This window comes from Condylura cristata, unplaced genomic scaffold, assembly GCF_000260355.1.
Source record: "Condylura cristata isolate star-nosed mole 26May11 unplaced genomic scaffold, ConCri1.0 scaffold00002, whole genome shotgun sequence".
NCBI lineage: Eukaryota > Metazoa > Chordata > Mammalia > Eulipotyphla > Talpidae > Condylura > Condylura cristata.
In genome coordinates, this window is record NW_004567103.1 from 26,295,554 (window position 1) to 26,312,874 (window position 17,321).

A 17,321-nucleotide genomic window follows, 5' to 3' on the forward strand; every position below is an offset into this window, starting at 1 on the left:
AAAGGGCACTGAAGTGGGAAATAAGCGTGGCATAACTAAGATAAAGCAATGAGGCCAATGTGGCCCTAATGGGGTGGATACAGAGCCAGGGAGGTTAGAAAGGTAACTGGAGAGGAGAGATGCTGATCACACCTTGTAAGACAACCACCAGGATTTCAGCTTTTGCTCAGGTTGGATTTGGAGCAGAGCAATGATATAATCTAACATTCTGAAAGGATTATTATGGTTTCTTTGTGTAAAGTGGAAACAGTTAAAGCAGGGAGACCAATAAACGGCTAGAGGAGATAGCTTGAGCCAGGGTGAAGATGGTAAGAAGAGGCAAGATTCTGAATAGATTGTGAAGGTATCAACAGGATTTGCTGATGAATTAGATACAGAGCGTGAAAGAAAGCTGTAACTTTTTTCCTTATTTCTAAGAACCATAAATTATATGTATTGAAATTTTAAATGCACCTCTCTTTTGACCTGGAATTAGCTTTCTAGGAATTCATCTTGTTGATATACTTGCATATATATGCAAATAAGGTTATTTTTGCTTCTAAACAATGAGGAAGCTTGTAGAGGATGTAAATGGGTTACTTGTAGAGGATGTAAAATAAAACTCCCACCAAAAAAAAAAAAAAGGAAAGAAAATAAGTAAAAAACAAAATTTATATACTATGATACATTTTTTAAAAAAGTTTACATCAGCATAGACTTTCTGGAAAGATATGTCAAACAGTGATAGCCTTAGGGTAAAGGAAATGAGACTGGAGTAAAAGGGATGAAAAGGGGACTTCTTTTTCTTTTTTTTTTTATTTAAAGCAACCTTTTTTTCAGTTTGGTACTCTTAGTTTATATCCTTGTAAATTTTTTCACAATATAGGGTTTCTCTTCTCTTTTTCTTTTTTTTTTTATTTAAAGCAACCTTTTTTTCAGTTTGGTACTCTTAGTTTATATCCTTGTAAATTTTTTCACAATATAGGGTTTCTCTTCTCTTTTTCTTTTTTTTTTTATTTAAAGCAACCTTTTTTTCAGTTTGGTACTCTTAGTTTATATCCTTGTAAATTTTTTCACAATATAGGGTTTCTCTTCTCTTTTAGTTCTCCCACCACAAAACACCCATATTCCTCCACTGTAGTCCATTGTGCTCTAAACTAAAACTAATACAAGTAATTAATCCTCGCCACAAAAATTTACAAAGGCGTAAGATCAAAAAATAATCCATAAAATCATCAACCAGTAATCATTAAAATTTTAGTATCTAGTAGACTAGTTTTCTTTAGTGTACATACACATACATAAGTATGTATTATGAGCATGTTTTTACCTCTCCCTCAAGCTTATCGTTTTTCACTTAAAAATACAGGCATAATTCTATATTAATAGATATTCATAATTTTTTTTACTCTATCAGAAAAATTGATAACAATTTATACTGCCCCCAGAAGTAAACAAAAGTTGTTTTTTTCCACATCCTTAACCATTAGCATTATGAAAAAATCCATGCCACTATTTTTCTTTTGTTAATTTTCTGTTCATGTCCTTTGATGATTGTCCTAATAGGCTATCAAATTCTCCTTAAGAGTTTTTACATCATTAATATTAATAGTTTGTCATGTTAAGATGACATGCTAAATTCCCAGAAGCTAATTTTAACTTTCTGTGGATTCTGACATCACCTTCTGTACATCCAGAAATGTGTGATAGAAAACTATCACAGCTTAGATCTGAAAGGACTTATCTAAATCCTTTTTACAGCAAAGGAAACTGAGGTTCTAAAAACTATATAGCTATTTAGTTAATGAGACCAAATGAATACAAGATTTCATGACTCTGTTTAATTTCAAGCACAGAACTAGAAGTTTGGAACTTACAGCCCTACTTCCCAGTCTCTGGAAAGGGATTAGAAATGGAGCTAATGATCAATCATGCTTATGTCATGAAGCTTCTATAAAAATGCTCCAAGTGTGGGTTTAGGAAGCCTCTTGGTTTATGAACAAAGTGCTAGGAGAGGTGTAGGTCAGAGAGACATAGAAGGTCCACACATCTCCCCACATACTGTCACCATGCATCTCTTTCATCTGGATGTTTATTTGTAACCATTATACATCCTTTTGAAGGAGTAAGATGAGCAGTCAGTTTAGAGTATTAGGGCCCTGGCCTTAAGATAGCATTCTGAAATATGTTACATTCTGTAGGTTGCCCCACACCATAGAGCAACACCTGCTTGAACCAAGGGCAGCCCCATATCCACATTCTAGGAAAGAGACCCTCCAGCCAATGAGACCCTGACTCCTGGACTCTACGGATGGTCAGAACCATCTAGGTGAGAGCCTGCCCAACAAACACAATTCAGAGTACTAATGTTCTCCCCGCCCCCCCCCCCCCAACTAACTCCCTTAATTTCAACAAAAGTATATAAATCCATGCTTCCTGCCCCTTAGGAGCTATAGCCTCAGGAACCTTCTCTGCTCAGAGAGCTTTCCTGTCCTTTTTATCTGACAATAAACTTTTTTTCTAACTAACTCTGGCCTCAACACTGAATTTTTTCCTCACTGAGACAAGGCACCGTGTGGTCCAGCTTTCAGGGCCCAAGTATGATTCACTTTTATACTGACCCTCTAAACAGTAAGTAAATTGTTCTTCCTAATTTCAGTAAGCTGCCTCTAAAATATTAACAGAATCTGAGAAGGGGTCCTGGGAACTCTGATTTACAGCCACTTAGTGAAAAGTATGTTTGACAACCTGAGACTGAAGATTGACATCTGAAGTGGGAGTAGAGTAGTAGTGTTGTGGGACTTAGCTCTTAAGTTGTCTGATCTGACACTAACTCTAGATAGTGGTATAAAGGAGAACTATCTGATGTGGAGGAAAACCCCTTATCTGGTGTCAGAATGTTCTGAGTTTGACAGGAGTGTGAGTGGGAAAGGAAAGCCCTTAGGAGAAACATGGCTTCTACTCTAGAACATAGACACACTCAGGGCACAGGCTTCTATATGTTCTAGCCTTTAGGAAAGCAAAAAATTTTAAGAGCTAAAATTGGAAATGATCCAAGTTTTCATAAACTACTGAAAGGGTTAAAAATTATATAACCACATAGAAAACTAAATGGCAATAAAAATGAACAAACTGCTGATACAGACAATGGTAGTAATGAATGTACAAAGTATTATGTTAAGTGAAAAAAAAAAACACAGGGAGATATGATTCCTAATTAATAAAATTCTAGCAAAGGCAAACCACAGTGAAAGAAGGCAGATTAGTGACTACCTAGGTGGAGAAGAGAGACTAACCAAAGTGGGACTTCTTAAAGTGATAGAAATGCATAATGTGATTGTTGTGATGGTCACATAATTATAACATCTGTCAAAATTCATCATGTTGTAAGCTTACATTTTAAAAAAGAGATAAGTACAATTTTATACCCTGAGGCATTCAAGAGATAAATGGAAAGCACCTATTTAAAAAATCCTAATCCTCTAAAATCAGTACTGATAAGAGAAACATTTTAAGGTATCTAAAGAGATATGAATTAGAATGTCCTCAGCTTTTCCTGTAATACAAAATGATAAAAATCACAAGCCCAGAATTAAAAAAGACAGAACAAAAGACGAGTACAAAAAGAACATCAGGAGAGTAATGGCAATTTGGATTTAAAATTACATAGACAATTAGGTCTAATTTGGAGAGTTCTAATGGAACTCTCCAAAGTTCTGTTGGACTCCATTCAATATTTATCCACATGGAATATAAAAGATATTAAAATGCTTATGAATCAATATGTAATACCTAAATAAGGGTTCCAAAAGGCTCAATACACTGTATCATACAGGTTTGCTTTCAAAAGGATAAACATTATGCTCAAAAGAAGCATAAGATACAGAAGAAATGAGTCTAAAATCATTTCATTAATAGCAGTCAAGACTTATCAAGTACTTTATGTAATATCCAAAGCAACTTATATGTATATTCATTCATTAGACAAATTATCTTCAAACACCTACTATGTGCCAGCACTCATATGAAGCAACTTTTGAGTAAAGATTTGAAACAGATTAGGTAATGAACCCTAACTGGCAGGAAGACTGATCCAAGCAGTATTTGGAAAGCTTTTACCATGAAGTTGGCGTGGCCAGCACAAATTAACACAGAACAGGGTACAGGAAAGTAAGAGTGGAAAAGTTAAGACACAGGTAGGCTGCTAAGAGACTCTGGCTCTTAATCTGAATGACACGGAAGCTATCGAGTTTTGAGAAGTGTGGCATGATTTGATGTGCATTTTAAAATATAATCACCTCTAGATACATTTAAAAGTCACATTATTGACTGAGATGAGGTATGCAAAAGAGGACAACTAAAGTTACAGTCAAGGCTTCTAACTCAAGCAGTTAAAAAGGACTAGTTTCCATTAACAGATGAAGAAAACTATGGAAAGAACAGGCCTTAAAGGGGCTAAAAACCAAAGACTTTTAGGTTTGCAATATAAAAAATCCAAAAGGAAACAGCACACATGAAATTGGTTCACCTAGTTTCAGGAGAATGTCTAAGACAGACACAGATGTAGAGGGTTATCAGAGTGCAGATATTATATAAACCTCAAGACTGAGAACATTAAGGGAGTAAAACAAGGTAGAGGAAAAGTTCAAGAACTGAGTGCCAAGGTACTCCAATAATTAAAAATGTAACCAGAAAAATAAGAAGGGATTCTAAGTCATTGGTGTTCACATATTTAATCCTCATTGACACCCTGTAAGTGATTATTCCAATTTTATAGCTGAGGTAGCTGTAATACAGAAAGATTTAACAGTTGCCTTGAGATGTCATGGCTTAAAAAGTGCAGAATCAGGGCTTAACTTGGAAATCTGGCCTCAAAGCTATGTGATGCATTGTACAGTATCTCTTCTCTAAAGGAGCTAAGTTTTAGAGCATACTCTGCAAAAATCAAGTGTATCGCTGTCCAAAAAGCTAATGGAATTTCAGACTACATAAAGAAGTGGACGTCAAATAAGAAGCGCTATTACGCTAACTGTATTGGCACTCTTTTTAGAACTCATCTGAAGACTGGTGCTATAATCTGGCTGGCACACTTTATCAAGAAAAGCTAGTTGTCACTATCATCATCATTACTGTAGGTGCACACAGTAGCCGACCCACAAATCTCTGAAATCACTATGGGCAATGCCAGGCCATTTTTAAAAATGTTCACAAAAGGGCATAAACAGAAAAGGCATCAATATCAATAAACTGCTACTTCATGGTTTAAGAAAAGCAGCTAGCTGTATTCTAACTTCACCTGTTTACACTGGCGCTATCTAAAAGAACCTTCTATAAAGATGAAAACCTTCTGTGTTTGTCTACTACCGTACACACAAACCTGACAAAGCTACTAGCACTTGAAATGCAGCTAGTGCCACTGCGGACTGGCTTTTTAATTCTATTAAATTTTACTTAATTCTAACTTCAATGGCCACAGACAGCTAATGGTTACCTGTCAGTTTTTGATTAAGATAAGTTTTTCCACGAGAACACATCTATAGGTATTTGCCAGCAGTTATAAAATTAATAATGCTAAAAGCACACACACAACAGTACAGAACTTAGATGTGTATCAGAAAACTGACATGCTTAATAAACACCCTCCCTTTTCTTCCATCCCCTCTTCCTTTCTTGGGGTTACGAAGTGTCAAACCCTTATAGTGATTTTTGTTAACTTGCTTGCTTTTTAAATGACTGCCAGCGTTTCTGGCAGGGACTTAACACTACGTGCTAATTTAAAAACCTCCCTTGTCCCCCCTTTCTGCTCCCCTCTTTTCTTCTTTTCCTGAGAAACCAAGCTATAGGGGGAAAAAATGCACGTTTTGTGTCAGTCTTCCTGCGTCTCAAAATCCACTCCCTTGACGCCTGGACGGGGAACTGACTCTTGCGAGGTCGTAACCCTCCAAGGACACCATGCCTCTGGCGCCCCATGACGAAGGGGGTCAAGGGTGTGCAAGGGGCGGTTTGGGATTTCGCGGAACAACGGAATCGCCACCCCCGTGAGCGCGTGTGGGTGTGTTCAAGCGAGGCGAGGAGCCGGGCGCCAGCTACAGGGACTCCAGGAACACCCACAGGCACAGGAGGAAGGAACAGGTGCCAGGCCGGCCCCAGGTTACCTGCACGTCCCCGGGGAAATAGAGAACGTGATGCTGGGGTGGCGGCTGCGGCTCCTCCTTCACCCGGCCCCCAGGGAGGTCCCGCCGCTCGGGTCCCTCCCCAGTCGCCGCCAGCAGGAGCAAATCGTTGCTGCGCTGCGGGTCGGCCCCCGGCACTGCGGACAGCTTCAGGCACCGCGACCGGCGCCCGTCGGTCGAGGGGGAGCACTGAGCACCGCCGCTGCCGTCCAGGTTCATGACTCCGGCCTGAGAGCAGGACGCGGCAATTACGATTCTGAGGTGCGGCAGCAGTAGCAGCAGCGGCGGCGACCGCAGGAGCCTGAACCCCCACATGGGTCGCCGCGAGGGAGCGGTTCCGAGGGGGTGGGGTGGGGAGGTCCTGAGGGAGGGACTTCGCTAGGCCGCCCAACTGTCGGCTGGAGTGGCCCCCGCGGGAGTCAGCTCCGGGGCGACGACGGCGTCGAGACCGACGTCCTCACGCAGCGTGCGTAAGCGAAGGTGGGGTGTGTGCGAAAGCCGAAAGGCGTTCCCTCAGGGGGCCGGGGGGCGTGGCCCCGGCAAGGACGCTTGTGATTGGTGGGATCTGCCCTGGCGGGAAGTTCGGACGGAAGTCTGGGAAAGAACGCGGCCTGAGGAGGAAAGGAGGCGGTCAAGAACCCAGGACTCCTAGCTCCTAGGAGAGGTCGCTGTCCAGTATTTCTGTGGAGCTTTGTGTGCATCTTGTTCCAGTAAGAGTAGGCTCACCTTCCAGTGGAGGCTTTTCCTAGCCCTTCCAGCCTTAAAGAGAAACATCCCAAAGACAGAAGGAACTTGTTAGAGAAACCTGTGGGAACTGCCTGACCCGGATGATGGGAGTCTACCTCTTCTCATACCCTGGAGTTTACGTTGTAGATGGACAAAGATCTCTGGGTTCACAGGGAATGTTGCGTTCGATGTTATAGCAAAAGTACAACCACCTCCGTTCTCAGAGTCGAATTCATTAAACCGTGAATGGGCAGCATACCATCTCACACGTAGAAGAGAGTTCCGCAAAGCAGAACAAGAACGAAAGGTTTTTGTAGGCAGAAAAAGGGCAAGGAAGAGGGGATTATTTGAGACCTAGGTAACCTACCTATGGACACTGGAAACTCGATTTTGTAGTTTACTTCTTCTTCCGTTAAGTACTGATCAGAAAATTTCCACATTGTAGTTAAAGACTACATTTGTGGGGTAGGTTGAAGCCACAGTTAAGTGAGGAATTATGTTTTGGTGGCTTAAATTACGTGCCTCCTTTTGGGCTGGTTTTCTTTTGACTATAGAAGTGAAATGCATCTCTGTTGGTAGCTGGAAGAAGGGCACATGGACTGGGTGAAAGAAGATAGCGCCAAGGCATTACTTGTTACCCAGTGTTGTGGGTGGTGTTTGTAGCCAACAGGACTTGCTATTTTATGGTTTTTTTATTCTTTTTTTATAAAAGACTGTTTGATCAATAGGAACATCATAGGTGCCAACAATCATCTGTGATTGGTTATGTAGGGATAGAGTGGCCAAATGTATATTGAAGACAGGAAGATGCTTGTGATATACTTGTAAAGGATGTGGGAAAGGATATTTGTGAGAATTATAAAAATTATGTTTTAACTCTACAGAAGGAATCAAATTAAGCACTTCCTGAATTATAATGAGTCTAGATATGTGTGATACTGTTTTACTTGCTCTACATATCAAATGTTAATAAGTAACCTAGGAGAAAGAATACAAATGAATAAATAAGTACATAATTTTATTAGATATACTTAATAACTTCATAGAGGTGTAATATATTCACCTAATATAGTCTAAATTTTTTATTCCACCAGACATCATAACAGTGAAATCAATCAAAAATTAATTACTACTACTAAGTAGACCTATTGATTTCTAAAAATAACTGATTATAAAGAAACAGAGGCTAAGTACATAATAATATATAATAATATATAATCATATTTAGTCCAATAGCCTTCATTTATTTTGTGAATCACGTACTTGCTACTTTTGCTTCTTAGGTACAGGATTACTGAAATGCATCACCAAAGCCCAAACATATACTTATATTTCAAATGCAGCTTTAGATTTTTTGTGGTTTAGAGTAACCTTTTAATGGAATCTATCACTATAGAAGGGGATGGAGAGTTCTTGTGTTTCAGAAAGAAAATTAATTGTAGAGAACATTAAATTCTACAAAGTTGTCTTAAGATCTCTAAGATAATAGTGTTTCAGAAATACAAATAAAGTTCTAAAAGTCAGTGTAAAGAAAAAGACTGAAATAGACACCAGTTTTGTTTTTTTTCCCCACAGTCAAGTATTTTCACAAGTTCCAGCCCCCAAAGAAACTAACACGTGTATGCATAGTTGGAATATTTATGTCATTCATGGTAAGTCATTGGCTCAACATTTTTTTTTCATAATACCCATCAATATTCTTGTAATATCTATTTTCTTTTTCAATCTCTTCTTCTCCCAAGAAGACCCAAGCAGTAAATTACTAATAACTGTGGTCCAGCACTTCCCTCCTTTATTCTCTCTTAGAACTGGGCTCTCCTTCACTGCAAAGTGATCTTACATATAAAAAAGTTATTGTACCCAGTTGTTTCAGTTTGCTCCTCCTTTCTATCAAGAAAGAACCTCCAGAAGAATTTTAATATGCTTCTAGTCCCTCAAAGGCTACAGCTCATCTATGGACTCTTGACACTTCTTCAAGGATCCAAAGGGGGCTCTCAGAACTTTGTTACATTAACTCCAACTAACAGCTAAAAGAGTTGCAATATTGGTAGGAATCTAAGAAAGATTTAATTTACATTGTAAAGGACAATATTAAGAAATCACAAATTCCTATATATAACAGGGCCAGACCTATATCATGATTAGTAGAGTTTATCATATGTGATATAGTTGGGTCTCACTTATAGTATACATAACAACTCACTCAAAATAAATCAGAAACCTAAATGTATGAATTAAAACTATGAATCTCTTGGCAGAAAAAAATAGGACTGAATCTTCATGACTTTGCATTAGCCAAACATTTCTTATAAATGACACCAAGAGCACAAGAGTCAACATTAAAAATGAACAAACTGAATGTCATCTAACTAAAAATGTTTGGTGATTTGAAGGATACTAATAAAAAGTGAAAAAACAACTGTAATGTGGAAGAAAATATTTGAAAATCACATATGTCATAAGGAATTGTGCCTAAAGTATATAGAGTTCTTTACTCATAGTAAAAACAAGAATAGGGCTCTCCCTAGTGGTGCATTGGGTTAAAGCACTGCATTATGAAGCTCTCGAAAGCCACTGCAGCACGAGTTCGATTCCCGGCCAGGGAGCTGACCCACATGGCTTGGCAGACCTCTCCTGACCTGCCTCCTGCTCCCCTCAGCAGTGTATTTCAGTAAATCTGCCTGTTCTGCTCCCCACTCTCTCTGGTGAATCCTTTCACCTACCACACCTCAGGCCTATACCCAAATTCTGTAAGCATAAATAAATAAATCTTAAAAAAAATAATCAATTTTAAATATTATAAAGGGTAAGTATTTTACAGAAGATACATATTAAAGACTTAAACAATAAAGACATGAAAGATGCTTAACATCACTAGACATCAGAAAAATGCAAATCAGTGTCATGAGATACATCATATCATATCCATTCATGTCTGTAAACATTAATTTAAATAATGTCAGTGGTAATGTAGAAAACTTGGAACCTTCATGTTTTGCTAATAGAAAAAGTGTGGTTCCTCTGGTAAACAATTTAATGGTTTTCCAAAATGTTGCATAGATTTATCATATGACCTAGAAATTTTACTCGATTCAAGATATGAAGACATATATAGCAACTTGTTTACAAATGCACATGGTAGCATTATTCATAATAGCTTGAAAGTTAAAACACCACAATATTTAGAAGTTAATGAATGAATAAATAAGAAATGGCATAGCCACATAATAAAATGTTATTCAATAATAAAAGGAAATGAAGTACTGATACATGGAACACTATAAATTAACTTTGAAAACATTATTCTAAGGGAAAGATGCTAATCACAGTAAACCATATATATGAGTCCATTTATATGAGGGATCTGGAAATAGCACATCTAAAGACAGAAAGTGGATTAATGGTTGCATTGGGCTGGGGAGGAGGGTAACTAATTAAAGCCTCATCATTAAATCCAGACCATATACAAGGGGAGAAGAATCAGTCTCTACAATTAGAAAGGAGGATTGTTACTCCTAGGTATCTACCCAAAAGACACAAAAACACTGATTCAAAAAGATACCTGCACCCCCATGTTTATTGCTGCTTTATTTACAATTGGAAAAACATGGAAGCAGCCCAAATGCCCACAAGTAGATGACTGGATTAAAAAGATGTGGTACATATATACAATAGAATATTACTCAGCAACCAAAAAAAAAGGAACACATGTCTTTTGCAGCGACTTGGAGTTAGAAAAGATCATGCTTAGTGAGATAAGCCAGAAAGAAAAAGAAAAATACCGGATGGTTTCACTCATAGCAGACGTATAATTGGCCAGGCGAGAAAATAATAAGACTAACGAACAGTGATATACCAGAGACATTTTGTGGGGGTAGAGTGGGGAATGGGATCAAAGTGGGGGGAGGGAAGTGCACGGGACTATGGTGATGGCACATGGGTGACTCGGTGATATAATCCATGGGGATTACAATTGAGATGAAAAAAAAGTGCACAAAATGATGTAAAAATAAACTATTATACTTATAAAAAAAGAAAGAAAGGAGTGTTAAAACTTTTCTGGACATATTTTAAAACAACCATATCTAGGTTCCATTCCCAATCCAGGAATTTAAAAATCTTCAAATTTATATACAAGAGGACTATAAAAAGAGATGAAATAGTGTTTGATAAGAATAGATTTTTATTATATGACACTTTAACCATAACCTCACTACGAAACAATTGGAGGGATCATAGCATTTTATATAGGGAAATTCATGATCATTTCTATACTTTAGAAAAGATCACTGTTACAGCAATGTAGAGAAGAAATTGAAAGGAATAAGAATAGAGTTAAGGGTCCTCCCTGGTGGTCTGGTGCATTAAAGAACAGCACTGCCGGCGTGCAGCCCTTGAGTTTGATCCCCAACCCCAGAGGTGCCCCACATGGCACAGCAGACCTCTTCTGTCCCTCCCACTGCTCCTCTTAGCAGTGTATTTCATGATCTGCCTGTTCTGCTCCCCACTCTGTCTCTGGTGAATCCTCTCACCTCCCCTGCATCTCTGGCTTATACTCCAGTTCTGTATAAGTAAATAAATCTTTAAAAAAAAAAAAAAGAATGGAGTCAGGGAAGGTCAGTTGGACAATTATTCCAGTTCTCCAAATATATAATCATTATCAATAATCAGAACACACTGTATAACAATCCAACCTAAAATTTGTTGGTTTATAAAAATAGTATTTATCATTGCTCTATGAGTCTAGTGGTTTGATGAGCTGTTGTGTTGAATGGGCCATGTAAACTGATCTTGGCTGATTCCTATAGTTATCTGGCAACATGGCTAAGTGGTGATTTGTCTATCGTGTCTGTCTGCCAACTAAGGCAATAGATTGTGTATCCATACAGCAGACTAGTCTGGGTCTGTTCTCAGGGAGATTGTGGCAGGATTTTAAGAAGGTGAGAAAGAGCCGGCATGGACTTGTTACTTGTTTGTTATCACTTCTGGCTTTTCCTCCTAGCTAAACAAGTAACAAAAGCAAGTTTGGATTGAAGAAAAAATAGATTTTGCTTATTTGGAGAAACTTACATTATATTGCAATGGCATAGATATAGAGAAGGTGTACAACCATTTTTGCAGAATTGCAACCCTTTTTACAATCTACCACAATTTTCTGTCTGGTGACAGTTATTTTTATTTTCCTCACATGCAAAATACATTCTCTCCCATTCCAGAATGTCTTAATTCTCATCTAGTCATGCTTTCACACTCTTAATTCAGGATAACATGATCTACGTTGGGTGCACATGTGGCAAATTCTCTTGATTTGGAAATTTATAAAGTAAAAAGACAAGTTACTGTCACTTACATACCAAATATTCAGTGGTTAATAAGGAAAGTAAAATCACATCTACACACACATTCAAAAGGAGGAAGAAGGAGATTTACTCAGAAATACTTTAGATAAATCAAACTGGAATTTTGGAAAGAAAGATAGTGTCCCTCTCTGGTAGCACAACGGGTTAGAGCGCAGCACTGAAAGCTAGCTGTAGTTGCTTCAGTGCCAGTTGGACCCCCCGCTATGGAGGTGATCCACATGGAGCAGCACACCTCTCCTGACCTGCTCGCTTCTCCCCTCAGCAATGTACCCAGCAGTGTACCATCTGCCTGTTCCGCTCCCTCCTCTGTCTCTGGTGAATCCTCTCACCCTGTCCTTCTGGCCTACACCCCAGTTCTGTATGCATAAATAAATAAAATCTTAAAAAAATGAAAAGGAAAGAAAGATAGTTGTGGAGGGATAGGAAAAGAACAAAGAAAAAATTTAAAATAGACCAAAACCCTAGTAAATCAGTAGTTATATTTAAATGTGAATGGTCTAATTCAGTAACAGTAATTGGCAGAGGTGATTTAAACAAAACAAAAAAAAAACTTCCCAGCTATACATTGCCTATAAACAACACGCTTTTTTATATGCTATGGGCTAGTAAAACCGATCATGTAGACATTAAATAAAGTATAGCAATGGGGCATGGTCAATATTAGATAAAAGTAAACTTCAGAGATTAAAAAAAAAATTACTATAGTTCTTTAAGATGTTACCTTTGGAGGAGCACCTGAATGTGATGTACACAGGCTCTTTTCATTTTATCTTTATAACTACACATGAATCTACTTTTGTTTGAAAGTAAGTCCAATTATTAAAAATTTCATTAGGCTCATTATTGATCTAAGTTACTACAAACAACAGTTTTGCCAGTTATTTTGTTATCAAATAACATATTCGACCATTTTTGGAGTTTTAATATAATTTCCCAGTAATATTGTACCCTTAGATCAGATATCAATCTAGGCCTTTTAGGGTGTTGTAAGGGAGAGGAGTGACTGTCATTATTTCTGCCATATGAAGAAAATCTGTCTATCAGATAATGAAAACAAACAAGCAAAAATTAATAAGAGAAATCAAATCCTTAGTCCCTGAAGTCCTAGTTTCCTTTGTTTCTAGGGATCAACTCAGTAGCCTTTTTATTGTAAAACACAACTTTTTTCATTTTTATCATTATGCATTAATTATATTACACTGTTCAATGAAATTTCTATTTAACATTTTTACTCTTAGAGCAGTTTTAATTTTACAGGAAAACTCCTATGTTCATTGAAGCACTATTTACAATAGCCAAGTTGTATGGAAACAATCTAAGTACCTAAGGATAGGTGGGTACTATGAGAGGATATGGTACATATACACAATGGAAATACAGCTACAAAATGGTAAATATGTAATGTAGAACAGCCACTAAGAATGCTAAAGAGATGTACTCAGAAACTATAGATACATCAACATTGATGGAACTGAAGGGAATTACGCTAAGAGAATTAAATAGAAAGACAGATACCAGCTGAATTTACTTAAGTGAAATATAGAGAAACAAAATAAAGCAGACAAAACTAAACCAAGAAACAAACTTTAGAAAGGTGACTATACAATTAAGGCTATCTATCAGAGGGGAAGTTTGAGGGCTAACGATCAAGGGAGTGGGGAGCCCACGAACTATGGTGGATTATGGGTGCTTTGGTGGTGGTGTGGTCTGGTAAAATACTGCTTAAGAGGTGTCAGTCTATACCCCTAAGTCACATATACAGTATGCTGTAAACCAACATTACCTCAATAAAAAATAATACAATACATTAAAAAGTCATATAATTGAAATCTTTTCAGATGAATTTATTTTACTTAGCAATATACATTTAAGTTTCCCCCATGTTTTTCATTGCACCATAACCTATTTCTTTTTATTGCCAAATAATATTTTGTTGTATTGCTATACCATAGCTTATTTATTCATTCACCATTTGAGCAACTTAGTTGCTTTCAATTTTAGGTGAATATGAATAAAACTATTATAAACACAGGTGTATAGTTTCCTTGTGGATATAAGTTTCATGTCATTTGGGTAATTACCAAGGAATGTAATTGCTGGAATATATGATAAATGTATGTTTGGTTTTCTAAGACACTGTCAAACTATCTTCCAAAAGTGGATTTATGTCTATGATACATTTTGAGTTGATTTTTGTGTAGAGTATAAGAGCTGTGTCTAGATTTATTTTTTTGCATATGTATGTACAGTTGTTGTAACACTGTTTGTTAAAATACTGTCTGCTCCATTGTATTGCCTTTGCTCCATTACCAAGGATCACTTGACTATATTTGAGTGGTTCTATTTCTGGATTCTCTATTCTGTTCACTAATTTTGTCAGTAGCCTTTTAACAATTTCCTTTATTTGCTTATACTGATTTGAATTTGAGTTGAATTTTCATAAGTTGTAGCTGAAATATCACTGATGAATTCAAGTCCTTGGTATATGCCAGGCACTGTGCTAATTTCTTTATGTAAATTTAATCACAACAGTCTTTTTGAAATAAATGAGGAAATTTGGGGTTTGCAAGTTTAAGCAACATGTTCAGAATCATACCACTAATAAATTAGGCAGATCTGCCTGTTTTTACTAGCTACTCATCAAAGATGATCTTGTTACTACTCCTTACTCAGACTCTTACAATTGCACAAATAGTCTGTCTTTTGCTAATTAGCATCTTCAATTACTCTGTATTTGCCTTCTAAATTAAATACTGATGCCTTGGCCAGCATATAATGCCACATGTACTTCTCCAGCTTTTCCCCAGGACTCTTATCTATTCAGTGGAACCACGCCACTCTTTCTACCCTATTCTGTCATAGTGACTTAATTATTCCTTAAATTTGTGCATGTCCAAGTTTTGAAATTCCTTTGTCAGAGTCCAACTCAAATATCATTTCCCTTGGCCTTTCTCAATTTTATACTCCTGCACTTGATTTTAAAACTGGAATTGAACATTCGTACCTTAAAATAATCGAAGAATTTCACTTAAGCCCCTGCTGTGGCACATCTTAGGTCTTGTGTTTTAATGATATAAATTTGATGTATCCATACTACTAGCCTGCCACTTCCAAAAACTCATTTTTTAAAGAAATAGTGTTAAAAGGTTTTAGCTACAGCCTGTGTTAAATGTTTCCATTATGATCTATTCTAGGAAGATGAAACTAGTTATGCTACTTCAATTATAAGTTCTAAACAGTCTTCTCTTTAAAAACAAAAACTTAAAAGATCAAGTGGAAGGTTTCTTATATATTCTGGTATTCCCAGGAGTAGGGAGAAGTATACTTCAACAAGAAGAAATATTTTATTGCTGATTTCTTTAGAATTGCTGTCACATTATGATAAAAATAAATTTAAAAGGTAGAGCTATTTTCAGTTTGCTTTAGTTAGTATTGTCTTTAATTTTTCTTTAATTTTACCCCTCATGGCCAGCTCCTACCCACAGCTTGGTACACTAGTACTTATACCTGAATTAGAAGTTGGGAAATGGACATTAGAATTACACTGTGAGACAAGGAAGAATTCTAAAGGAAAAAAGCTTGTACATGTACCTGTGTTCTCCATTTTACCAACAAAATGATAAGGGCTAGTAACTCTTTGAGTCTCGGCTTTTCCATCATTCAATACAGTTGAATGAACTACTTTGTTGTGGATTAAATAATGTATTCAAAGCAACTGGCACTTAGCATATCTTTTCAACAAATGCTAATTCTCTTTTTTTAGAGAAATTGTCATATTTTGGGGGGTGTCCAGGATGGTTTGACTAGATTTGCTATATTTAGGGAATTTCCAGCCTTAATGTTAAATGCTGCTTCCCCAAGATAAATTCTGCCAGCCAAATTTTCAGACTCCCACAGAAAGTTTTGCAGAACTGGGACTCTGGCTTCAACATTCGGCCACTTGATTTGGAAATAACCACTTAAGGAAGGAGTCTGCCTAGAAACCAATTTGCCTACAAAGGCATCTGACCTTGAGGGAGGTAGAACTAAACCAGGTTAAATTCTTAGGCAGTGTGATTGATAATACATGCTTTTAGTGACGAGAAGTAGTAACTGTGACTTCCTCATTGGGCCAGTTTTACTGGGTAGAGTTTAGCATTATTCCTGCTAATGTCTTAGTCTCATGCCTACTCTTCCAGAAAAATCTGACTTCTCCCATTTCCTTTAAAAAACTTTCCTGCTCACACGGGATTTTGGTGATGGCACACGGGTGACTTGGTATGGGAAACCCACGGGGACTACAATTGAGATGGAAAAAAAAGAAAATGTACAAAATGAAGTAAAAATAAACATTAAAAAAAACATTTTGAACTAAAAAAAAAAAAAAAAACTTTCCTGCTCAGTCAACCAGAATCAACTTCTGTTTCTTGCAGCTGTACAAGTACTGAAGTATCTTACCTGTGAATTGTTACAAAAAGAATGGAGAATGGCAATGTAAATAACCATTGAGTAGAGATTGAGGAATATAGCTCTTAAGGAACTTCTATATAATACTAAAATAGTATCACTAAGTATCTCTTTCTCTATTACTATTGGAAAGAGTTAAGCGAATTTAGATTTTCATGTTCCCCAAAATAAATTATTTTAGGACCAGTCTTTAAAAAAAAAAAATTAATCCCTGAATATTGATTTTTGCAGAGCAGTCCCAAGTGAGTTTATCAATTCAAGTCAAAGCCATATTCACAATAAATCAGGCATTATATGGCATATTAAATTTCTGGAGCTCAACTCAGTTCCCCTAATCTCTCAGCAGCAGTAACAGAGTGGCAGCTTTCACTCATTGCAGTGGGGGAAAATAACAAAGCAAGAGTAAAATTGCTGTTGCAAAATGATACCCATCACCACATTTCCATCTAATGCATTAGAATTCATGAATCTCCCAGGAGCGAGAAAAACACAGCAAAGTCTTTAAAAGTGAATCCAGATGTCAGCCATCACCATAGCAGTGCTTTAATTATCAAAAAACAAAGAAATAACTCCTTAGGTACATTCTAAGCCAGGTGTTCCTTCACAGAAAACAGAATAGCTGAAGAAACAGCTGTGG

The 17,321-nt window shown here is 37.1% G+C and overlaps 1 protein-coding gene across 1 annotated transcript in view; it reads right to left on the reverse strand.

Annotated features, from left to right (window-relative positions):
* Positions 1–6,544, reverse strand: part of LOC101628899 (chromosome unknown open reading frame, human C2orf69) — a 12,054-nt gene extending 5,510 nt beyond the window's left edge. Inside the window, exon 1 of the mRNA XM_004674836.2 lies at positions 6,135–6,544. Within this exon, the coding sequence (XP_004674893.1) occupies positions 6,135–6,467 (333 nt within the window). The 5' untranslated portion in view covers positions 6,468–6,544. The remainder of the gene's footprint in view (positions 1–6,134) is intronic.
* Positions 6,545–17,321: the final 10,777 nt, after the last annotated feature.